This window comes from Pagrus major, chromosome 4 (assembly GCF_040436345.1).
Source record: "Pagrus major chromosome 4, Pma_NU_1.0".
In the NCBI taxonomy this organism is placed as follows: Eukaryota; Metazoa; Chordata; class Actinopteri; order Spariformes; family Sparidae; genus Pagrus; species Pagrus major.
The window spans coordinates 567,749-593,773 of NC_133218.1; the positions used below are offsets into that span (position 1 = coordinate 567,749).

The 26,025-nt window shown below is 40.8% G+C and overlaps 1 protein-coding gene across 1 annotated transcript in view; it reads right to left on the reverse strand.

Annotated features, from left to right (window-relative positions):
* efl1 (elongation factor like GTPase 1) overlaps positions 1-26,025 on the reverse strand; it is a 112,474-nt gene that overhangs the window by 51,983 nt on the left and 34,466 nt on the right. The window contains exon 12 of the mRNA XM_073464347.1: positions 24,652-24,751. Within this exon, the coding sequence (XP_073320448.1) occupies positions 24,652-24,751 (100 nt within the window). The remainder of the gene's footprint in view (positions 1-24,651; positions 24,752-26,025) is intronic.

Below are 26,025 nucleotides of genomic sequence, written 5' to 3' on the forward strand. Positions count from 1 at the left end.
CATTGTGAAAAGGGAGGAAAAAGGGTGCTGGAAAATTAAACAATATGTTGATATTAAAGCTGTCTGCAAAACACACTTCATCTCTTTTTACTGCTGAAGAATTTTGCTTGAACATGTTTTCCATTCTGGATTGAGTGTTTGAGAATGTAACTGAGCAGTGAGTGAGATGATATTCTCTCTGGCATTTGCATGTGCAGTGCATGTTGAGAAACAGTAAGTTGAAGTCTAAATATATAAAGCTCTGTGCCAGCTTTTTAACTGTCAAGATGGAAAATACTCTTCTTATAGGAGTTTTCCCAAAAAATATGCCAACACTGGATTGTCCTGCAGGTCTAGATAACAAACACCACATGTACCATGCAATGCTTTGCAAGATATGGTGTCAATAATCTGCATCCTCAAAAAGGGCCCTACTTTCAGGTCACGGCCTCTATACAGCTATATTATTACTCTCACTTAAAGATAATACCTACTACTGATTTTTTAATCTTATACTTAAAATTGAATACCAGTAATTGATATGGTATTTAGCTGTAATTCTCTGTATTATACCTGTGCTCCCACACCTCACGCCAAATAAGAGGCATCCACAAAGCCTTTAATTGATAAAAAATATATAGCTTTGAGTATTATATACTTCTATTTGTGCTCAAAGGTCAACACCTATATAAAGATTTTTCCCACATTTGAGAAGTAAGTGGGTCATTGCTTTATGTCGTAGAAAAATGTATAATTTGCATTTAACCACACATATTGTTACCTTGCATTACCTTGTACTGTTTTATTTCATGTATTGACCTATAACCTCATGGTTTATTATACCTTTTCACACTGTGAATTATGACCTGGCCTAACTATGAACTGTTTGACTTACTTTTATACAGTGACTTCGCTGATTTATGTGCAAGTGTTTGTGCACAATAGCACTCTGTGCTCCCTGGACCCATGTCAGGTGTTGTGGGTACATCCAAGGCTGTCTGGTCAGCTGGATATTGTTTTGGGAAAATCTCCCGTTCTCAAGGTATCTCTGAGTGTGCTATCAACTGTAACTTTGTCTGGGACTCTGCCAGGGTATGCCTGGTGGATGAGGCTGGCCTTTCAGCTGAAATTGGTTAACTCTGTTTGCTTCTTTCTTTTACCACTTTATTAAATTACACAATGACAACCTTGTGTGAATCATCTATTATTTGTTCACTTCTAAATAAGAATTTCCATCACACTTTACAGCATTACAAAGAGCGGAAAGGCTACACAGATCTCTCTGAAATCACAATATCTTTCATGTAGCCACCATTTGGTGTTTATTAAAGCATGAAATGTCCTTGAAAATGTATCTTTTAAGGCAGACACTGTAATAGGTGTAATCCGGAGTTTGACAAAGGTCAGTATTGATATTCTCTTTATTGCCCAAAACTGCTGTAGTATTCTTTCATTTGAAACCGTTTATGATCTCTAAAAGGTTCTTTTGTATTTGGTCATTTGAGTTATCTTGATTTAGCCATTTATAGGCATCTATGACTGTTTCCAAAGGTTCATATACAGTAACATAATGATCCTCTCTGTATCCCTAACACGATGATGGCAATTTTTTATTTTTTTGTTATTTATCATTGGCCACGTCATTTGAACAGGTCTGCCAGTTTTAACCGATTTCATCCAGTTGTTGGGTAGAGGGTGTCACACAGTTAAATCAACTGTTGACTGCAGACTGTTTGGCCATAGTGCGGTATGATTATGAACCACTTCTCTGTGAGCTGCTGTAGCTATTTGCTGCCACAGAAATGTCAGTGGTGTGTATGTGTGCCTGCTGCAGGTAGTGGGCAAAAATGAATGGAAGCTCTTGCTGGCTCAATAGTGAAACTTTGGACAGGCTTTTTCCTTCCTGGCTCACAGTCTGAGATGACCTTTCCTTCATTCTCATACTATGCCTTTTTTCTCTCTCTCTACGTAAATGTATCCTCTTTTCTCCATCCTCCAACCCGTCTCTGACAGCATGTCTGTATATCTCCTCTCCTCTGCTTACCGCTCTGTTTCCCTGGGAGTGCATCAGCAGAGTCTGCAATTAGGATCCAGTACTGTGACAGGAGGGGGAGGAAGAACAGAGACGATCCCAGCCAAGGGGCTGAAGTAGGATCTTCCTAATCTGCATCAGATATGCTGGAGATCAAGACGCTGGAAATAGAGAGAGGGCAGGAAGAGGGGGTACAGGCAGTTTATGTTGTATGCTAACTATATATTTCTGGATTTCAGAGCCTCAAGAATACACAAGAATAAGCTCCATTTTGTCTCAGACTTCCAAAGTTCTGAATGAGTTCAGATGTTAAAGGTTTGTTTCTTTCATTAATTCATCATCTGTGCGAGAATATAATGTGTACTGCTAAAGTGACAGTATTTACTAACACTAATTGTAGTAACTGAAAGAGACACAAAAATAGTTCCCAGACCTCGGGAATTACAAATTAGTTAAACTAGCAAAATAAGTGCTAAGTTCTAATAAACAGGAATCATCCATAATTGAGGGTGAAGACTTCTTTTAGTCAAACTAGTCATGCTGGTACAATTACTGAGTACAGCTATAATGGTTGTCATAAGAGTATATTACATTGCAGTGGAGTAGTTTACAGCTTCAGCTCAATTTAGCAAATGTAGATCACACTATAATGCACAATGAGGCAGAGTGAAGACAATGAGCTCTTTCTGGCTCATTATTAGCTCACACATGTGCTCCACAGGCCAGGCCATTAAACCAACACTGGGTCCAATACTTTAATGGCTCCACAACACCAATCATTACAGTCTCATGTAAGCATCTGCTTTCTATGAAAAATGACAACACTCTGCTTACTCTTACTTCACTGTAACATGTCTCCCTGACCTTTTAAAGTGAGGACTACTTTGCTATTCATCTCATTGGGGGAAGTAGCAGACCCTGTCTCCCAGCTTCAATAAAGGGTTGGAAGACAGAATCTGTGACACACAGCAGGCTTAGATTAATGGGCCAGACACTGACAAATGGAGCTGTGTGATGTTTGAGTGCATTCAGGCAGACCAGGCCAGGCCGACTCCATCTTTTACTGACTGTGGAGGACTTGTGGTCGACCCCTCAAATCACCTCCAAGAAGGACACACAGATGACACACAGCTACATTTCCCTATTCAGGGATAAAAGTTAATAAAAGGTATTATTATTACAGATTTTGAGAGACTGATAGACATAACAGACTAGGTGACTACTGTGATTTTAACAATCACCTCCATTAAAACAGTGTATTCCTTCCTTGTTTGTTGTTAATAGACATTGACGTTTAGTAAAACCTTAGAAATAAAACCAGGGGGTCAGGGAACCTTGTTAAGGATGCTTATTTTTTGTAATATTAAAAAAAAAGAGTCAATTATATATATGTCATTGTTGTTCACCCAAATCACAAGAAAACATATTGTTTTGGTTTTATTTGTTCAGCCTGTCTCTGAGATTTCTGCCTATACTATGCAATGGAGATAAATGTTTGGGGATGTTTTGGATGCTCACAGTGATGACAAAACATCAGCAACAAGACATTGTCCCCATGGCCTTGAATAATTCACAGAACACACTGTTTTCATAGGAACTACACTGCCGTCCATAAGATTGGGGTTACTTAGAAATGTCCTTATTTTGTAAACAAAAGCAGCATCCATTTCTTTGCTTAATAGTCATCTTAAGTTGTTAACACGTTCCAGACTAATTGTGGTCAAAACACGAAACTGATGTTGGACTAGTAAAATCAGCTAACCCAATTAAAATAGGACTAAAACCAAACGTGAAATTACCGCGACGTGCACAATATCCATTAAAACCTGAAGCAGAACAAGGCATACATAAAACCATCGAAGGGTTAATAAATGCGGGAGTGTTGGTAGAAACACAGAGTCCATGTAACACCCCAATATTCCCAGTGCTAAAGGCAGACAAATCCAAGTACCGTCTAGTGCATGACTTGTGAGCTATAAATGAGATATTAGAAGACTGGCCAGCAGAGGTGCCAAACCCACACACATTGCTTACCAACATACCAGCTAATGCTAAATTTTTCACAGTAATTGATCTGTGCTCAGCATTTTTTAGCATTCTGCTAGCTGAAGAATCCAGACATCTATTTGCATTCACTTACAGGGGACAGCAATATTCCTACACGAGAATGCCCCAGGGGCTCAAACACAGTCCACATGTATTCAATCAGATATTGAGACAAGACCTGGAGAGCATAACAATGAACAGTACATTGTTACAATATGTTGATGACTTGTTGATCTGCGCACCAACGTTAGACGACTGCCACTGAGACTCAGTGAAACTACTTCAAAAGTTAGCTGAGGGGGGACACAAAGCTTCACAAGCTAAATTGCAGTATTGTCAACCCCAAGTTAATTACTTGGGAAGAGTAATCTCTGGTGGAGCTATAACTGTAGCACCAGCACAACTAGAGGGGGGGGGGAAGCACCACAACCACAGACAGTTGGACAGATGATGACATTTCTAGGGATGACTGGGTTCAGTTCAGACTGGATAGAAGACTGTGCAGTAAAAACAGCAGCACTGAGAGAACTCATAAAAGAGGCAGGGACAGTGACTTTAAACGCTCGATTGCGATGGACAAACGAAGCAGTAGTAGCATTTGAAACTATCAAACAGGAAATGCAAACAGTGCCCGCGTTAGCAGTACCTGACTATGACAAACCATTTTTTCTATGTGTCCAATCGACATAACATGTACACATCTGCAGTTTTGATGCAGAACACGTGCAGTGGACGGAAAAAACAACCAATCGCATATTACAGCACAAAACTAGATAATGTGGTCCAAGGATGGCCACCATGTTATTAGGGGTTGGCTGCTGTACAATATGCATATGACAAAGCATCTACAATCATGATGGGATATCCAGTGACCATTTACACTCATCACAAAAATCACTGAGCTGGTTGATCAGGGTAAATTTGTATTGACTCAAGCAAGATGTCTGCAGTACATGTCTTTGCTAACATATCCAGACATCACGATAAAGAAATGTCCAACAATGAATCCTGCAGACTCAATTCCTTTCAGATTTGAAGGTAAACCACACGAGTGTGTAGCAGAAGCAACAAGGTACACTAAACTAAGAACAGACTTGGAGTCTACTCCACTACTAAACGCAGATTTAACATACTTCGTAGATGGATCCTGTTTCAGGGATCATCTAGTCTAGTAAAAGCAGAAAGCTGCGCTCAACCAACTAGCAGAGTTGAAAGTATTAACGGAAGCATGTAAACTAGCTAAAAATAAAACTGCAAATGTTTTCACTGACTCAGCATACGCCCACGGCATGTGTCACATGTACGGGGTGATTTGGAGACAACGAGGGTTTAAGAAAACCGACGGTACTCCAATCCAACACCAAGAACAAATCTGTGTGATCAAATGTTTATTTAACAAGAATACAAGTTACAGCCAAAGAACATGACTCATTAATTGACATTAATAGAAAACAGTACAAAATTGACTGTAAAAAAGAAAAAGAAAGAAAAGAAAAGAAAAGGAAAGGAGGCACCACCCCCCACCCACCCCACCCCAACACCACACTCACCCTGGTACGATCTCTTAAGTTACTAACATCCTATGGAGTATATGACAAGTACGTACACACACACGCGCACACACCCACACACACACAAACCCACTCAGGAGAAACAAGGAGGATAGAGTCTCACAACAAGATATCAAGTAAGGGAAGAGCTTATCTCATAAGTTCCTTCAGTGAGTCAGCTGCTGCACGCCAGTTGTTTATGGTAGCCTCATTAGCGCCATTAATTCTAGCAGTTGATAGTTCTAGATAAATTACATCTAGGAAAGTAAGTGCCCAGTGTCTGATGGTGAGAGAATGGGGAGGTTTCCATCTTAAGGCTATCAACTTCTTGGCAGCTGTCAAGCCAGCCAGTACAGTGCGCTTTTTGAGTTTAGTAATATTAACTTCTGACAAATCAATTAGCAAAAGGACAGGTATAGTCACTGGTATGGTCACTGATACTAAATCAGAAAGCTTGGCTGCCACCTTGGACCAGAACTGTGAAACTGGAGGGCAATTCCACATCATATGCAAAAAAAGTGCCAGAGGCCTTCATAGAACATAGGCTACACAAAGGATCAGTTATCAACTTCATACAGTGGAGTTTGCGAGGGGTCAAATATGTCCTGTGTACATAGTTAAAGTGGATCTGCTGGTGGTCTGGGTTGCGGGAAGCCTCTCTAATATTTGCCCAGACCTGAGACCAATCAAAATCAGAGTTCAAATTGGGGCAGTCATACCTCCATATTCTGTCAAGTGGTAGTTCATTATAGGAGGCCTCCAGGAAAAAATGATAAAGTGCAGATACTACTCCTCTCTTTTTAATTCGAGTGGCAAGTAATTTGTGTAGTGGGTGAATGGGTAACGGTTGTTGTGCCGGAGCACCATGTGCCTGTAAAGATGATCTAAGTTGCAGATAAAAAAAGAACGAGTTTGCTGGCAAATTATACCTGTCTCTAATATCTTGAAAGGTGCGCAGCCCAATGTCACTATATACTTTGTCTAAAGTGCGAATATTACTGTTACTCCAGGCAGCACAGGAAATAGGTCTCCCTCCGATCAGTAGGCCGTGGTTGTTAAAAATCGGTGTAAGTGTATGCCACTTGCAGGAGATCTTACACTGAAGCTCAGCCGCACGCCATGTCTGGATGAGCTGTGAAACTATTGGGCCAAAACGTAATCTGCATTGTTTATTGGATATGTTAGTGAAAAGAACATCCTGCAAATTCCAGGGTCTCACACAGTTTTCTTCTAGCCTGTGCCAGGAAACCAAGGCATCAGAGTCATGCCACACAAGTAATGGTCTAAGTACGAATGACCAGAAATAAAACTTAAAGTTTGGTACAGATAAGCCACCACTGGCCACACTTCTTTGTGTGATGGACAGTTTAAGGCGCGGGCGCTTTCTGTTCCAGATAAATCGAGACACACTAGAATGTAGTTTGTTCCAATAATTGACAGGAGGAGAGAGGGGAATCATTGAGCTGATAAAATTAATCCTGGGTAAAATGTTCATTTTGACTATAGAGACACGTGCTCTAAGAGAGTTAGGAAGACTAATCCACCTATCCAGGTCTGCCTTAACTTTATTAAATGTTTTTGAGTAGTTGTGCGTAATAATACAGTTCAACGACGGGAAGATTTGTATTCCGAGGTACTTAAAATCCTGGACAACTGGGATGCCAGCTGGAAATTGCAACCCTTTAGCTGAATCATTAAGGGGAAGTAACGCAGATTTGGTCCAGTTGATCTTAAAACCTGAGAGACAGCTAAATTCTTCACAAATGGACAGTAAATTAGGTATAGATTGCAGAGGCTTCTCCATAAAGACCAACACGTCATCAGCATACAATGACAGGTGGTGATTAGAATCATGAACTGAAATAGGATGCACAATGGGGGACTGACGAATCATCTGAGCAAGTGGCTCAAGAGAAAGAGCAAAAAGTGCTGGCGATAGGGGACAGCCCTGTCGGGATGATCTGGTGACAGGGAACAGAGCAGAGGAGAGTTGGCCGGTAAGTACCAGAGCTGAGGGATTTGAATACAGGACCTTTATCATATGAATAAAGTTATTTCCAAAACCCATTTTTCCCAAAACCGCCCACAAAAATGACCATTCCAGCCTATCAAAGGCTTTCATAGCGTCAAGGGATAGCACTACAGCTGGTACGGTTTTGTCCACTGCTGCATCGACTATATGGAGAAGTCGTCTGACATTGTCTGCAGCTAGCCTAGACTTTATGAATCCAGTCTGATCACAACTAACTAATGTCAGCATGTGATTCTGAATGCGTCTGGCCAGCACCTTTGCATATATTTTAAGATCTGCATTTAATAAACTGAGAGGTCTATAACTACTGCAGTCTATCGGGTCCTTGTCTTTCTTTATGAGTAAGGATATCAGAGCCACACTGACATCTCTTGAAAAACTTCCTTTGTCTATAGATGTCATTATCATGTCTAGAAGTAACGGACTCAGCACATCCCAGAATTCCACATATACCTCTGGAGGTATTCCATCAAACCCTGGAGATTTGTTTCTTTGCATGTCGAAAGCTGCTGCTTTAAGTTCTTCCAGTGAAATGGGTGCGTCTAGATGCGCTGAGTCAGCCACTGCCAATTGTGGCAGATCTAATTGGCCAAGGAAGTTCTGACACTTATCTCTATCCAACTGTATCTCTGACTGGTATAAATTAGAATAATATGTGCGAAAGGTCTCATTCACCTGCTTAGGATCAGTCAGAATTTGGCCTGTTATTGACCTGATAGAAGGAATGTCAGCAAAGTACTTGTTGTTCCTTATTTTGGAGGCGAGAAGATGGCTGGGTCTAGACCCCTGAAAATAGTAATGCTGTCTAGTCCTATGTATCAGGAATTCTGATTGCTGTTTTAAAATATTATTAATCTCTTTTTTAATTATTTCCCGTTGTAGTTCAACCTGTTGGGAATAGTTATTTTGTAAGGTCAGTTCTATTCTAGCCAAGTCAGCTTCCAAGGCCTGCAATTTAGCTGATCTATCCTTACGCATATTTGAGGCAAAACGGATGACGTTGCTTCGTATGAACCCTTTGACTGCATCCCATAAAATCCTGGGGTCACTGACTGAGTCTACATTAAAGTCCAGAAATTCCTTTAGATAGGACAGAAACTGAGATTTATAATCATTATTTTTTAACAAAGTGGTATTAAAGCGCCACCTAGCAGCACGTTTGGATAAGCAGCCCAAGGTTGCACAGCAAAATACTCCTTTGTGGTCTGATAAAGCAATAGGTAGCAAGGCAGCATCATAAATTTTTTGAAAAAATTGTGGTGAAGTGAAAAGAAAGTCTATCCGTGAAAATGATTTATGTCTGGCTGAAAAAAAGGAGTAATCTTTCATGGTTGGGTTTAAAGGAACGCCATACATCTATAAGACCAAGGGTCTTAGCCCATGACTGTAAAGCTGCAGTTGCTAGCTGTTGATCTTTGGAGGCACTCAAGCTAGATCGATCGTCTGTATGCCACACCGCATTCATATCTGCCCCCACGATGAGAGAATATTCAGATAGTTCTAACATCTTCTGTGTAAGTATGTCATAGAAAGTCTTGTCAAATTTGTTTGGAGCGTAAGCAGACAACAGCTACCTCCCTCCCATACAATTCCACCTTGGCCACTGCTATCCTTCCTGCTGTGTCCGCCCATACATCTAACACCTTAATTTTTAGATTACGTTTACAAACAATAGCTACTCCTTTACTTTTTGCCTCAGCTGAAGAGGAAGCAATTGTGTGGTAAAATCTGTTGGCCATCCGACCAGAGTCTCTGCTTAACAAGTGCATCTCCTGTAGGAGTGCCAGGTCAATTTTCCGCCGGCGCAAAAGAGTAAGGACGCTGGTCCTCTTGTGTGGCGTATTTAACCCATCGCAATTCCAAACCAAAACAGACAAATCACCCATTACTGCATGCTGAACTCAAAGTAATCGACCATGTGTGTACCTCATCCTTAATTAGCAGTTTCAAGTTCAACTCCTGTTTCCCAAAATATGATAATAGCAAAGACATCAACTTACCCCAAAATACCCCTTGATGGTGCCCGAAAAACAACATGATATATAAAACCCCATGAACATTAAGGCTCAAAATAAGTAAGCCAAAAAATAATAAAACCCTCATATGTTTATCCGTGATCTAGTATGGATATGGGGCCGCAAAGGTTCAAACTTCAACCTCAAACCCAGCAGTTAATAAACAGAACCGTTGATATCAGGCCAGAATGAGCTGCCTCCAGCAGAGATAGCTAATTTACTTTTTCTTACTTTATGTTGGAAACAAAAAGGAAAGAAAAGAAAACAATAGCAACAGGATTCCAGGTAGTGTCTTATGCTAGTGTTACTTTCATGCCCCGACACACGCACCTTAAATTAGAGAGCATGGAACAGAGAGGCCGGGACGCAACATTAAAAAAAAAAAAAAGGCAGCGACACCTGAGCAATAAGATGAACTGAGTCCATAGTAAACAAAGTTAGAGGTGACCAAGTGCAAAGGTTAATTGTCCTCATCATTCCTGCTGGCAGTGACCATGACTAACCAAGCATATGAACAGCAAACAAAGTCTGTGTCCGAAACAAAACACAGAAATAAAGTGGTGGTGTGCTCACTGCTGTTCTTGGAGAAGGAAAACAAGAGCCTGGTTGCTTTAGCATCAATATATAAAAATGATAACGGACCAAAAGGATTATAAATTAACTGCTGATGCAAGCCAGGCTAGAGATGTCACATCTCTCTGATCATAAAAAGGGTTAGGGTTGCTCCGGTCTTCCATGTCCGCTAGCTTAAGTTGCATGGTTTCCAACGTGGCCTCGTGGCTGGTTAGCTTCCCACGGTTACTTTCAACATCCGACCGTATTTTGCCGAGTTCCACATTGACGGAGCCGATACTCTCGTTTAGAGAAAATAAATCAGCTTGAATGGCTCCTAATTTTGCCTCCGTTTCTTCTCCCATCTGCTGAAGTTTGTCAAAGCGTGTCTCCAGGTAGCCACGTTGTTTTTCAAGTACAGCTTCCGCAATAGCCTCCATGTCGGACATCCCTCTCGTCTTTACAGCAAGGCCTGGCTCAAATTTCTTGCTCGAATCCGTCATAGCGTATTTACAGACAGCGGTGCACTCAAATGAGAAAAGTAATAGTTGTCACAACGGTGAAAATCAATAAAAATAGCAATGCTGGGTTGAGCGTATTCGACCTAAGCCGCCATCCTGTCCAGCTGATCACGTGACATTGTTGACTTTGTTGATATCTATCTCGCACAGTGTGGATCACTGTGCAAGGGGGAAGTGATAAAGAAAATAAAGCAACAGTGTTATTGGTCGCCATACCTGCAGTCAATGGTTGATGAGGTATTGGGACAGTGTGAAATTTGTGCTCAAAGCAGTGTGAAAAAAAGAATAACCACCCCAGTAGGTCATATTCCAGTACCAGAAGGACCTTTTAAACATCTTGTGATGGATTATGTTGACATGATAAAATCCGTGCAAGGGAAAAGATACATGTTGGTAATAATCGACCAATTCAGCCGTTGGGTTGAAGCAACACCATCAAAAGACCTTGGGTCAGAAACTGTTGTCAAATTCCTAATACGAGAGATAATTCCACGTTTTGGCATACCATCAGAAATAAGCTCAGACAATCGGTCAGCCTTTGTCCAAAAAAGTAGCCAAAGGAGTCTTACAACAACTAAGAATCAAACAGAGACTAGGGTGCGTCTACCATCCTCAATCGCAGGGGATGGTGGAGAGAGTAAACGGAACGTTGAAAGCAAAGCTTAGCAAAATCTGTGCGAGCACAAAACTAAACTGGGTAGATGCTCTACCACTTGCACTAATGAGCTATCGCATGCAAACTAACAGAATCACACATCTAACACCGCATGAAATGCTCACGGGTCGACTCATGCCTGCACCTCATTTGAGGGGGCCCTACAAGGGACCCCCGCTTGAACAATTGCAAATGGAGTTAAAAGAGTACATGAAGCAATTAACTACCATACACAAAGCTATCTACCTACAGGAAAAAAAAAAAAAAAGTTCCCGAGTCCAGTTCGGTGACAGAGGAGACAGTGATGCCTGGGGACAAGGTCTACGTCAAGGTCTTCCAAAGAAAGGGGCATCAACAAGGCGAGAGGGTCCCTACACTGTGGTACGGGCAACGCCAACAACCGTGCAGGTGGAGGGAAATACAATGTGGTATCATCTGAATCACTGTACTAAGGCACAATCCACAACAAAGAAATAATCTGACCAAAATGCAAGTGTACCAGAGAAAAAAGACAAACAGGAGACTACTACAGACCAATGCACAATTACAATCCACAAAAAATTGGATGCATGAACTATTGGATGATAGTTCAGATGCGGGCAAAACTGCAGTGGACAGTGACATTAGGGATGCACCGATCCGCTTTTTTCACCTCCGATACCGATACCGATATCTGAGGCTTAGTATCGGCCGATACCGATCCGATACCGATATAGAAAAACAGCGCGGAATTATGGTAACAAACTGTAAGTTTCATTGGGGGGAAAAGACTGGGATCATGAGACTTGACTTAAACATTTCTTTCCTATTTTTAAAAAACAAATAAACAGATATAAATGTACTGAATTACTTATTTATTTAATAATTGTGCACCAGTAAAACAATCTTAATCATAAAAATATAGTGTGACTGGTTCAGTCAGTGCAATTAGGGATTCAAAATGCAATGTAAAACAAAATAAATAATAAAATAATAAAGGAGCTGAAACTGAGAAAACAATAGCTTTACTAGCTTGGTTGGTAGACTTTCAAAATAAATACCAATCAGCTCTTTATATAGTTTAGTGCAAATGGGAATTAAACATCCATTACAAAAGCATCTGAACAAAACAATAGCTTCTCTAGCTTGGTAAAAACTAAAAAAAAAAAAAAAAAAATAGAGGTAGTCCCAACTTGTAACTTGTAATAAATAATAAAGGAGCTGAAATTGAGAAAACAATAGCTTCACTAGCTTGGTTGGTAGACTTTCAAAATAAATAGCAATCAGCTCTTTATATAGTTTAGTGCAAATGGGAATTAAACATCCATTACAAAAGCATCAAAACAATAGCTTCTCTAGCTTGGTAAAAACAAAAAAAAAAGAGAGGTAGTCCCAACTTGACAAGTTTTTTCACCACTAAGGGGGCAGAAGGCCCTTGGATGAATGCCAATCCAGTAAGAGAACATTTCAAGATTTTGCTGTGTTGAGGCTTAAGTCACACACATACTGACACTCAGTGTCAGTGACCTGCTCAAGCAGATTTCTCAAGCTTCTCAAGCTCAGGCTTAAGCATCACTGGCAGGTTCTTGCTTAGGAAAGCAAGCATTTCTGCTCTCTCGGCTGTGAGTCTGTTTCGCTTCTCGTCCATGATGGTGGAGACTGTGCTGAAAAGCCTTTCACTTTCAACGCTAGTGCAGGGTGCACTGAGGTATTTGAAGGCAGCAGCAGCAAGGCCAGGAAAGCGCTGGCGGTTGACTCCCCAGTATTTGTATGGGTCATCTGTGGTAGGAATTGTTTCCTCTGTAAAATATCCATGCAATTGTACAGCAGTACTAGAGCTGCTTGCTGCACCAGGACCTTCTTCTCGCTCCCCCCGAATTTTGTCAAATTCTTTCATTAAACCGCTGCTGCTGCTTCTGCTTGGAGTTGCTGCTGCTGTTTCCACTCGGGGGGCCTTTCCTGGTGGCTCAAAAGCCGTTGATGCTCCATCAGCAGTGGTGGTCCTCACATCTTCCTCCAGCTCCTTAGCCAGTGCATCTTTCCCACGCTTGGCAGAGTCTGCACTGGTGAAAAATCTGAAAAAATAAAACATGTTGGGTTCAGTTATAAATTCAGCAAACTAATACTTCTTGAAATAAAAAAAAAAGATCACATATGCCGTTATGCTTACTTTAAATTTCAAATATGTTATTACTGTATGTAACATCTATAATGTCTGTATAATATTTAATATTTATATGTTATATGTTCTAGTAAAGTCAAATAATCTTTCTCACAGAGTGAAATAACTTACAAAAAGTTTACAGTCTCACCTGTCCTTGTATCTTGGGTCCAGCAGTGTGGAAAGTACATACAGAGGTTCGTCTTCCACGGTGCTAAAGCGCTTGTCAACAGCTTCTTAGAGCGTCCTTTTCATGGTTTTAATCCCAGAGTCAGCCTCGGTTTCCATAGAGAGGAGACGTTTCAGAACGGTGACACTTGGGACAACATCAGCAGTGGAGGATGTGGCTGAGCTCACCTTCCTTGTAAACTCCTCAAACGGTTCTAGACAGTTCATTGTTTTTTCAAGCAAGGCCCACTGGTTTGCCGTGAGTGTTGTGGGCAGGTCATGGTCAGCAGTATAAGCAGACAGTGCTCGCTTCTGTTCCACCAGACTCGCGATCATGAAGTAGGTGCTATTCCACCTGGTTTTGACGTCCTGCTGCAGGCGTTTTGGTTGTAGGTTCATCTCAAGCTGGATATCTTGCAGCCGTGAATAAGCTAGCTGGGAATGTTTGAAGTGTCCAACAATCTGTCTCCCACTTGCAACGGCATCACTCACAGCGCGCTGTGATAGAAGTCCCTTGATGACAACGAGATGCATTGTATGTGCAACGCAGCCTAAACTACGCACTTTCATGTTGTCCATCGCCTTTCGCATGTTGCTGGCGTTGTCCCTCAGAATGACATGGACTTTATTCAAAGGAATTTGCCACTAATCAAGCATTTCTTTTAGGGTAGCTGCAATCGCGTCACTGGTGTGTGACCCACAGAAGTTTTTTGCATTTAACATTGCACTGTGTGGCACGAAACTCTCATCCAGCCAGTGTGCTGTTAAACTCAAAAGTGACACGGGGGAAACGTCAGAGCTCCAGATATCTGTCGTGAAACTCAGAGCTTTGACGTCTTTTATCCTCTCCAATATGTGTTTTGACACTTTACCATGCAGTTCAGGTAGAGCCGTCTCGGACAAATATTTTCGGCTTACCATGTCATACCGTGGCTCCAGGTGGCTAATTAGCAGCCGAAATCCCTTGTCTCCAACAACCGACAGCGGTTGCCCATCCATTACGATAAAGTTCAAAATCCTTTCGGTGATTTTGGTTGCCTGCACACCATTCATTGGAAATTTGTCTCCTCTTTCCTTCATTTCCTTTAAGGTTAGCTGCTTCATGCCGCCTTCTTTTTGTTTATTCTGTTCAACGAACTCCGCGTGCTCTCTCACGTGAAATTTTTGTAAGTGCTTTATGAGGTTTGTTGTATTATAACCAGACGTTTTAGTACCGCCCCTCGGAACATTCACTTTACAGATGTTGCACGTAGCCGTGGAGCTTGTTGACTGAGGTAATGTGTAATAGCTCCAGATAGCTGATCCTTTCGCTCGCTCCATTTTGTAAACACTGTAGGCTCCGCACGGCGTGTTGCTTGCGTATGACGTCACTCACAGCGCACAGCATAGAATTACACTGAATAGATCGGCCGATATGGATCGGCCCATTGTCACCGATACCCGATCTAGAAATTTCTTCAATATCGGTACCGATACCGATACAAATATCGGATCGGTGCATCCCTAAGTGACATATTATGACTTTTATATAAAAGTGGGAATTAATGCTATCGGAGAGATACCATACAAATGTTCACTCTATGGAGGATAAACGATCCCAGAAACATACTTACTACTCCTAAACCCAAAGAGATCCAAACAACATTAAAACCTAATGACACAATTATTTCTACATTGAAGCCCAAAGATGTGACAGTTCCAGAAGTTGTTGATATCATGTTAATGCCAAGAATGCCAAATACCAATGTGGATGAGAGGGTCGGGAAGGTGAGAAAATACATACCTGCCCAAAACCTAACATATGGTGTGATTCATAATGTCATTCTTCTTAAAGATGTTACAGAAACCAACACGTGGGACAATTTGGTGTGTGACTGGAGGGAACATTATTTAGATGGAGTCTTTACAACATGGGGTACTGATATTTGTGATGTAAAAGTGTATGACGGAGCAGGAAAATGGATCTTTGAGCTAAACAAACTAGTTTTAGATCCAAGTAAGGAATTTATTCTGGAGTTTATCCACACAAGCAAAACAGGTGGCAGATATTGACTTTGAACTTGCATTAAATACAACTCAATATCTAATTGGCAACATGGAACCGACTACAACTATTAAACCACTTGTAACCACTGAACCAGCTGTAACTACGAAACCAGTTGTAATTACTACAACAGTGACGACCCCAAAACCAACTCTGACCACAAAGTCAACTTTGACCACTAAGTTGACACTAACGACTAGACCAATACAGGTTAGAAGACTGATCAAGATCAGAAAACCAATTAACACTGAACAAGTAGTTACGACTATAGAACCTACTACAACGGTATCATACTACGACACTTATGACCAGGACAGTGGTAACGACCAGGACTGTGTTAACGACACTGACCAGAAGCACCAACCAAAGTTCCCGGAGGTAATTCAGAGGGGTTTCAAAACCAATAGCAAACAAAAAATGGGAACAAGCAGTGCATAATGGGTGGTATAAGTGGGCTTGGTATACAGTGAAAGATATGACTCCGAATGAATGTTTGGTTTGTGCTGAGGCTCCGACAACACTTCCAACAGTTATCCCTGAAAAGTATACTTTTGAAGGATGTGCCAGAATGCAACATAAGGAATGTAGAGAGGGAAGATTTCTACCATCACAAGGGACTGTCCGCCCTCTCTCCTTACCAATGTGTGGCATACAATGTAGGTTAATATATGGTTCACGGAAAATACATCATTTGCTTAGTGTATTACCTGCCAGAGCCAGTAATTTATGTATTGAATTCAAACTCACAACGAATCAAAAGAACCTCCTACCAATTATAAAATTGATCGAACTGCTAAGTATGAATGTTTTGTGAGTGGAGGATTTACAGAGACCAGTAGAGATTGGCATGGAGTTGACGTAGGCAATACCACTGTTAATTGTAACGTAACTTGGGTATTGTCCTGGTTTCCACATGCTAAAATAAAACCAATTTTCCCTATAAAACCTATATGGTTTGAAAATCCCGGTCCAATAGATCAAACTTGTAACACTATAACCATGACCATGCCAAGCAATCAATTTGTAGGTGTACAATCAACTGCCGTGGCAGACAGTTACTGGATGTGTGGTAATGACACACTGTTCAAATCGCTGGATTGGTCTCTGTACATTGGTAAGAATGAAAATGCCGGTACAAGTTGTGTTTAAGGGTGTGAGACAGCTACTTAACACCAATGATGATGACGAGTTAAGTAGGGTCAAAAGAGATAAATTCAGCTGATCCACACATTTATTTAGATGCAATCGGTCAACCCAGAGGAATTCCAGGCAAGAAATGAAATTCAAACAGGCTTAAAATCTATATTCCTTTGGATCACACCAAACAAAAATGTTGACTGGATTAACTATGTCTACTACAATCAACAGCGTTTCATAAACTACACGAATGAGGCTCTCAAAGCTCTTGGAGCAGTTGCATGAAACCAGTAGAGTTGCTTGGCAGAACCGACAAGCTTTAGACTGGATATTGGCAGAAAGCGGTGTAGTCTGTCACGTTTGGAGAACAATGCTGCACTTACATACCTGAAAACACAGCTGCAGGTAGATCATTCACCGCTGCGATGTCTAAATTTAAGGAATTAAGACAGGAAGTAACAGAAAATGCAGGAGGGAGTGGAGAATCAGGGGATTGGTTCGCTTCAAAGTTTGGGCAGTGGGGTGCAGTATTTGCTAAAATAGGAACAACAGCTCTAATAGTCTTGGTTATAATCAGTTTATTGGTTTGTTGCATCATACCCATTCTGAGAAATGTACTTACCAAAGCTTTTGCCCGACAGATGTCCATGATGGCAACTACGAAGGTGGCAGAGGCTCAGCTGGCACAAATGGTGATCGAACATCCAGATTTGTTCCCAATACCTGATTAGTGCATGGACTCGGACTATGAATCAATGGTATAATTGTTCTATGAATGTGAGCAAGGACTGAACTTTGAAATAAAGAAGTAAATGATTTCAACGTGTGCCTGTGCTGTGACCTCTGGATACCTGTGATGAAGACATTGTAGTAGTTGCCATCGAATGGACTGATCAAAAAGTATAAAAGGACAAAAGCAGTATAATCAAAAAAATGTATTATGCATATTCTGAAGTTAAATCAACAAATTAGAGTTGAAATATGTTCTATGTTTTGTGTGACAGTATAATGGACCATATTCTGTTTTACAACCTGCCATAAACAAGGTTTTGATGTGCATGAGTTATATATTGAGTCAACTGTGACATGTTGACTTAATAGTTGTCAAACTTATGAAGTTTACATCAAGTCAAGAAGTGTTTAATTAATCAGTATTATAATATGTGTATGGAAGGAATGAGAAGGTTAAAAGCTCTGAATTTGGGATGTTCCCTGTTTAACAGTGTTACTGGATTCATACGAAGAATAACGAGAGGTGGAAATGTTACTTTCGAACAAATGTTGTTTTCATACCATATTTGTCATTTAAGTTTTAATATTACGCTCTGAATTATATTATTCCATTTTAAAGTCGTCTAAGTTACACATAACTGCATACCGCAGGTGAACGCTAACGGTAATATTCGGCCATGCTTACATAACATTTATAGCAAAGAAAATGTGTATATGCAATATGTATAACATTGTATGATCAACTCATGTAAACAATGTGAGCCTTAGGTGGTCCTCCAGATCATTTAAAGTAAAAGCAAATCTGGGGGCCGTGGGGGAATTTTTTAATCCTTATAAGAATATAGGTTTTTTTCACACTCACGCACATTGATCAGTTTTGTGTGGGATTTGTAAACCCACAGAGGGGGGATTATATTGAGAAATCTGGCCTGACTAAGTGACCGGTATTGACCTTTGAATACGAATGACACCACACCTAACTGCATGGAGATGCCAAAACTTTCCAGAACGGTGAGAAACAGGAAGCTTGCACTCCGAACCATCACGTATGGTCAAGGCAACAAGGATGAACACACACACACACACATGCATGAGCAACCACACACACACGCACACAAGCTCTGGAAAGATTATTGGAAAGTACATGAAATAATACTAGGAAGGATATGAAACAATGAGGCAAAGATCATCGTGACATTTTGGTGGTGGCCCAGGTCACCACTACGCAAGTGTGATTGTGTCAACAGATTTTGAGGCATATAAATGCTTGGTCAGTACAGGAATAAACAGAACCCACTTTTTACAAACCTTGCCTCTGTGTCGTACTTTCTGAGAGTTTCGGCTTCAACATATACACTTGTTGTATGCATCCTCTACAACATTATTAAGTGGCATAGTAAAATCACCATTAAAATGTTGAGGAAAATTCAAATAAATAGGTTCAAAACAAAACAAGTTTGTCAGCTGTAAGCTGTTAGCTCGGTTAGCTGTAAGCTCAGTCAACTGTTAGCTCAGTCAGCTGTTACCTCGGTTAGCTGTTGGCTCTCATGCTGCAGAGCTCTAAACAAACGTTTCGTTGTCCCCGCACTCGGGAATGACATAATATGTACTTACAATCAGTCCCAAATGATAAATTGAACTGACTACTTCTGACAACACTGGCTACAATGGAGCATATCGTCTTGTGTTGTTACCATAGTTAGCTCACTCCACAGTGCTGTGTCAGCGCTCGTTACAAGCACTGGCTGGCTACTCAGCGTGAGACGAGAAGTGTTCCGTGGTAGCCGTCCATCCATCCCCTCAGTCACATACGGCTTGCTAGCAGTACCATGCAAATATATTGTGCTGGTTAAAGCAAGAGGGCACTGAAAATCCGTATTGATATTGGTCGGAGGAGAACTAGTAAGCTGTTGGTAGCGGCTGAGCAGCAGAGTCCTGGAGTATGTCAGTTTTGCAACTGTCTTGCAGGTTTATCTGACCAGCTCTTCTGATTGGGCCTTACAGAGACCACCAATTAGGCTTTTTACAATGAATGTCTGCCGATAACAATCAGTGGTACTTGTGTAGAAACACATGTGCCTCGCCTTTGCTTTTAATTGAGGATTTGTTTTTGAAAGGCAAACATTCCTTTAAAGATATGAGCTCTCCTCTTCACCTGGCAAGGAGGACATGTTGTCTTTACAATAAAGCCGTCAAATAGACGATTCTCAGAGATCCTCCCTGGTATCTACACCCATCTCTAGGGGGCCATAAAACGGGATCTAACACCATCTCTCCATCCCCCCACTCCTTTCCTTCCGGTCAGTCGAGGTCAACATGGAGGAATCCACTCTCTGAACATCAAGAGAAACAGAAAACTGTTTTGTGACAAAGATGTGTTATAATCAAATGTCTTTGCAAGTGTAAATAAGATTAACAATGGCTGATTTGCTATGTTCTCTCCTGATCCAAATTAACATACACACACACACATTCCCAGAGCGAAGGTCTGGTAAACCCCCTTCTTCGTTACTGATCTTGGTCGACAGCTCAGAAATTTACGATCATGCTGGTTCTTATCTGCCACATTCCAATCTATAACGGTTTCTGCACTCATCCAGATCTCAAGCAAGTTCTAAATAACCATTAAACCAGGATCTCATCCTCTTAATTTTAACAAATTAGGAAACAGTGAAAGAAGATCATAAAACTGATTTTTTTCCACGTTTCTCTGCGATGAAGTTTGGCTGATATCAAGTTTAATGTGTAATGTGTCCTGTGTTCGGTGGAACCACAGCACCTCCTGATGGTGAGTCCTGGTACGATTGGGACAGACTTTCGGGAGATCTTTTGTTTAATACATTTTTCTTGATTACCAGTAAATGTTTCTGATATGTCTTCTTTTTTAACAAGTATTAAGCTAGAACTAGAAGAAATATGTATAGGTGACCAATTCTACTGTATATTCAAGTGTGTTCTTATGTTTCGATCCAGTTTTAATTCCTTTTGAATGTTAAGTGATTTTAATCATGTCATGTTATTTCATTGTTAGACAAAGTCCACCTATTTAGTCATGGTGAGGTTTTGGGAAAGGTGATACACAATATTGAAACATTTAAAACGATAGTTTAGTTTTAGTTAGTTCCTGTGAATTTTCACACTACTCTGAGACAAAAAGCCGGCAGCCCTGCCCCCAGGCACGCCCGCCTCGGAGTTAACAAAACTAAGAGACATCGCTCTCACTCACTCTTATTATGAAACACGCTTCAAGACAGCGATCTCAGCATAAGTGCTCACGCCTTGATTTTTCTCACTTTTGTATTTTTCGCCGTACTGATTAACTTTTTTTTTATTAAGTTTCTACCAGAACGAAGTTCTGTTTTAATTTGTTATTATTAGTATCGTAACCTGATTTAGAGGAAGTGAACTTTATTTAAATTATCTTGTATTGAGTAACAACGGAAGATCCGCCTGATCAACGTACCATCCTCAGTTATTTTATTCAAGAAGTTAGATTTAGTTTACAAAGTCAGAGCCTGAGAGCCACTCGAAGCAACGAAGAAGAACATCTTTATTAAAATCATCATCACGACATTACAGCAACTTGCTGTGTCCCAAACCGTGCAAGCAGTTTCCAACAAAAGACAGACTCTTTGACAAGCCAGACCGGCTCTGCCCCCAATGCTCACTAGTGGTACCATCCCGCTGTGCATTGAGCCAAGATTGTCACCGGCTTGGTACTGGACAAGCTACGCTCTTCCTACGACATTGGACCGAGGTCGTCAACCGGAGGATACCGGACGAGCAGCGACACTCAGCCATTGGACCAGGACTGCCAGCTAAAGTCGCAAATCACCGGAGAGAAACCCGCCGCCGCTGACTCCACAACTCTGCTAAGAAAGTAGGCTCTCCATCACTCATAACAGCTGGATTCACACATGAAACACGAGTTGGTGTCTATGGCTCTGATTCATATCTTTTTAGCTTAAGAGAAATTCGGTTAGGGTCTCGATAGTATTAAAATTACTCTCGTAATATTTAAATGCTTTTACCCAACCCGTGACTTCACCATCCACACATATTCCACTAATAACCCATTACTTAGTCATTACAGTATCCAACATTTTCTGTTATCTTTTGTTATTCATTTAAATTGCCATTTCATTTATTTACTCTGAATTATTTAGTCAATAAACATATTTAACCCTATGTCGTTGTCTGTGCAGGTTTGTTTTTAATGTGGAGAACCGATGGAAACTGTGTAGAAGTCACTACTTCAGCTATGAGATTGAATACATCAATTTAAAATTGATTAGAATTGCTACAAGTTAACCTTGTCCAGTCGGATTTGATTAATTCCCTCCGGATTATTCAAATAGACAAAACAACGGAGGTGGTGCCCCATTTACGAGTGTTTTATTGATCGCCAGTGATTAATAAATTACATTTATTAGGGCCCGAGCAGGGAACCTGCGAGGTCCCTATTGTTTTTCGAATGATTATTATTATTATTTTATTCCTTCGTCCAAAATGATCGCATTTTTCACTGCCTGAATGTGAATGAAAACTCGATTTTATTTGGCAAAGTCATTAGGCTTGGCGAAAAATTTTATAATCTGTTGTTGTTGTGAATGTGCACCACTAGGTGGCGCTATTATCAAGGAAAGTGCATTTTGGCTAATAACTCCCACATACTTTGTCGCACCTTCGAAAACCTTATATCCACGCGTTCAGTGAATTGTGTTGAATCTCTTGATATAGGCCACGCCCATTTCTGCTTTGCGTTTTTTTCACTAGCTCGCGCAATGTCACAAACCTACTTTTTCGAACTCCTCCCAGGCAATTTCACCAATTTGCACCAAACTTTGCACACAACATCTGTGGACCCTTCTGACAAAAAGTTATCAAAAGAATTTTGATATTCCAAAAAATACTCAAGTTATTAAATAACAACTTCCTGCAGATTTCGTTCCAACCAAGAAGTGTTGCATATCTCCACATTGGTTTGTCCAAATGACGTGAAACTCAGGATACTACTTGCTCATGAGGCCCAAAGGCTCTGTGCGAAATTGTGGCCGATGACAACTAGGTGGCGCTATTTAAATTGAAGTATTTTATATCTCGACATCGGTTGGTCGGATGAACACAAAACTTGTTACACTCATTGCCAGTGGCCTCCTGAGGATAGCTGACAAAGGGGTTAGTGATCTGACACTAGGTGGTGTTCTGGTGGCAGTTTCATTTTATATGTGGCACTGTGCCCACACCATAACACTTATGGATATGAAATTGACAGGGGCGGTATAGACTGGCCCCTGTAACTCACACACCAAAAATGACCAGCAGGTGGCGCTATCATCAACACAAACCGTTTTTGCCTAATAACTCCCACATACTTTGTCGCACATTCAAAAACCTTATATCCACGCGTGCAGTGAATTGTGCTGAATCTCCTGATATAGGCCACGCCCATTTGCACCTAGCGTTTTTTTTCGCTAGCTCGCGAAATGTCGCAAACCTACTTTTTCGAACTCCTCCCAGGCAATTTCACCGATTTTCACGAAACTTTGCACACAGCATCTGTGGACCCTTCTGACAAAAAGTTATTAAAAGAATTTTGATACGCCAAAGAATACTCAAGTTATTAAATAACAACTTCCTGTGGATTCGGGTCAAAACAGGAAGTGTTGCATATCTCCACATTGGTGTGTCCAAATGACATAAAACTCAGGATACTACTTCCCCATGAGCCCCTAAGGCTCTGTGCAAAATCTTGGCCCATGACCACTAGGTGGCGCTATTTAAATTGAAGTATTTTATATCTCGACGTCAGTTGGTCGGATTAACACGAAACTTGGTACACTGATTGCCAATGGCCTCCTGAGGATAGCTGACGAAGGTGTTACCGATCTGACACTAGGTGGCGCTCTGGTGGCAGTTTCATTTTATAATTGGCACTGTGCCCACACCATAACACTTATGGATATGAAACTGATTGGGCCGGTACAGACTGGCATCTGTAACTCACACACCAAAAATCACCAGCAGGTGGCGCTATTATCAACACAAAACCGCTTTTTGGCTATCAGTTAAGACATGCGCGCACAATAACGGGGCAATGGGTCCGGGTAAGGAGCACGCCCCGACAGCAGCACGGCCCGACCCGCGTGGCCTGCGAGGGCCCGTTCATCGCTGCTTGCAGCTTTAATTATTAGTGTATCTCCTACATTGTCAGCCTATTCTTCTGTTCAAACTGGCTCTAACCAGAAAAGAAAGTGGAAGGCCCCGGTGCACAACTGAGTAAGACAAGCACATCAGAGTCTTTAGTTTGAGAAATAGACACCTCGCAGGTCTCCAACTGGCAGCTTCAGTAAATGGTACCCACAAAACACCAGTCTCAACATCAACAGTGATGAGGTCACTCCAGGATGCTGGCCTTTTAGGCAGAGTAGTGAAGAAAAAGGCACATCTGAGACTGGCCAATAAAAGGCAAAGATTAAGATGGACAAAAGAACACAGACACTGGACAGAAGTAGACAGGAAAAGTCTTATGGAGAGACAAATCAGATTTTGAGGTGTTTTGATCACATCTGTGAGATACAGAACAAAAGAAAAGATGCTGGACTAGTGCTTGACACATTCTGTCAGCATGGTGGAGGAAATGTGATGGTCTGGGTTGCTTTGGTGCTGGTAAAGTGGAAGATTTGTACAGGGTTAAAGGGATCTTAAATAAGGAAGGCTATCACTCCATTTTACAACACCATGCCATACCATGTAGACAGCATTTCATTTGAGCCAACTTAAGCCGACAACAGGACAATGACCCAAGACACTATGCAACAAATATTTAGGGAAGAAGCAGTCAGCTGGTACTTCTGTCTATAATGGAGTCAGCATAGTCATCAGATCTCAACCTTATTGAGCTGTTGTGAGAGCAGCTTAACCGTAAGGTAGGTAATAAGTGCCCATCAAGTCTAGCACAACTGAAAGTAGAGCCAGACTGATATGCACAACACACACACACACACACACACACACACAAAAAGAACACAAACAAACACACAGTTACCTCTGTCTGTTTTGAGGCAGGGCCTTGGTGTCCACGGCAAACATCTTCGACACAAAGACGATGGCCGGAGCATAATCCTCGCTCGAACACTGGAGGAACGCTGGAAAACAGTTGAAAGAAGGAAAAAATTAGGCAATTAAATAAGTTATCCAAACATGGTATTCATTTGAGATGGCATACAACACACACTCTGCCAACATATTCAAAGTGGACAGTACAAAAATATTTTGATTTTGACATTTCACACTGGGGACAAACAGTGTTGTGTAAAATATATTTTAACAATCCGATTTGTCATGACACCAAAAATAAGTAAGTAAACTTTGGTAAAATACTGGTGTAAGAAAAAACAATACTCAATACCTCTTTCGGTACCACAGCAAAAAGAAAAGAAAAGTTCTCTGCACACAAATTAGGATACAATGTTTCCCCTTTTTTTAAAATTACCAATCCGCACACAGTGTTGGTACTGAAAAACTGAACACATCAACACATTTGTGATAAATGTACTATCTCTGCAGCCTTGAGTTGAAAATCTGATTGTAGGTCTGGTATTTTCTTCTAGCTTTGATACTACTATTGAATGCAGAAATTGTATAATTTTAAACATGTGGTACCTTAGAAATAGATCCAAGTAGCAACACAACTTATTGGTTGTCTTGGAGTATTTTCATAAATAAAGAGAAGGAGCAGGCGAGCAGAGTTCAAGCATAATAATTATCCTATATATTTATTATGTACATATTTGGCTCTCTACTGTACTTGAAACTTCATTATGCATCTGAAACCATTTTATACTGTAGGTCTGCGCTAATATAGTCTCTTATTATTGTTTTTTTCATGAGCAAGACTACCATGATTGTTTATTCAATAAAAAGAGTTTAAAGAAAGCAAAAACAAAAACAAACAAAAGCCATTACAGTACCTCCCTGTAGACAATCATTTATTTTTATTCTGAGTTGTGAAGCACTTAATATAGTCTCTTATCAAAATTAATGCTATACATTAGTTATTTATCAGCCATCTGATGATGATTAAGATGTAAAATGCGATGATGGTTTACAGGTGCAAAGAATGTATGTTGTGGTCACTATAAAAGTGTGTAGTGGTCGTGCACTGACAGCTGTTTGAATGCTAATGGAGAACCTGGCTGATGCAATGGATGCTAATAATCTACTAATAATCAGAATGTTGGCCCAATCAGATTGAAAATGCCTCATGTTAACACCTCAATCAGAAGAGAATGAACTGATCCTGACCAATTTGAATGAATTTTTAAATCAGACTGAAAGCGCTGGTGAAAGTCGCATAACCATGTAAATGCTTAATCTGCACGTGGTCACCTCACGTGACGCTAATGTAAGGTGATGTTGC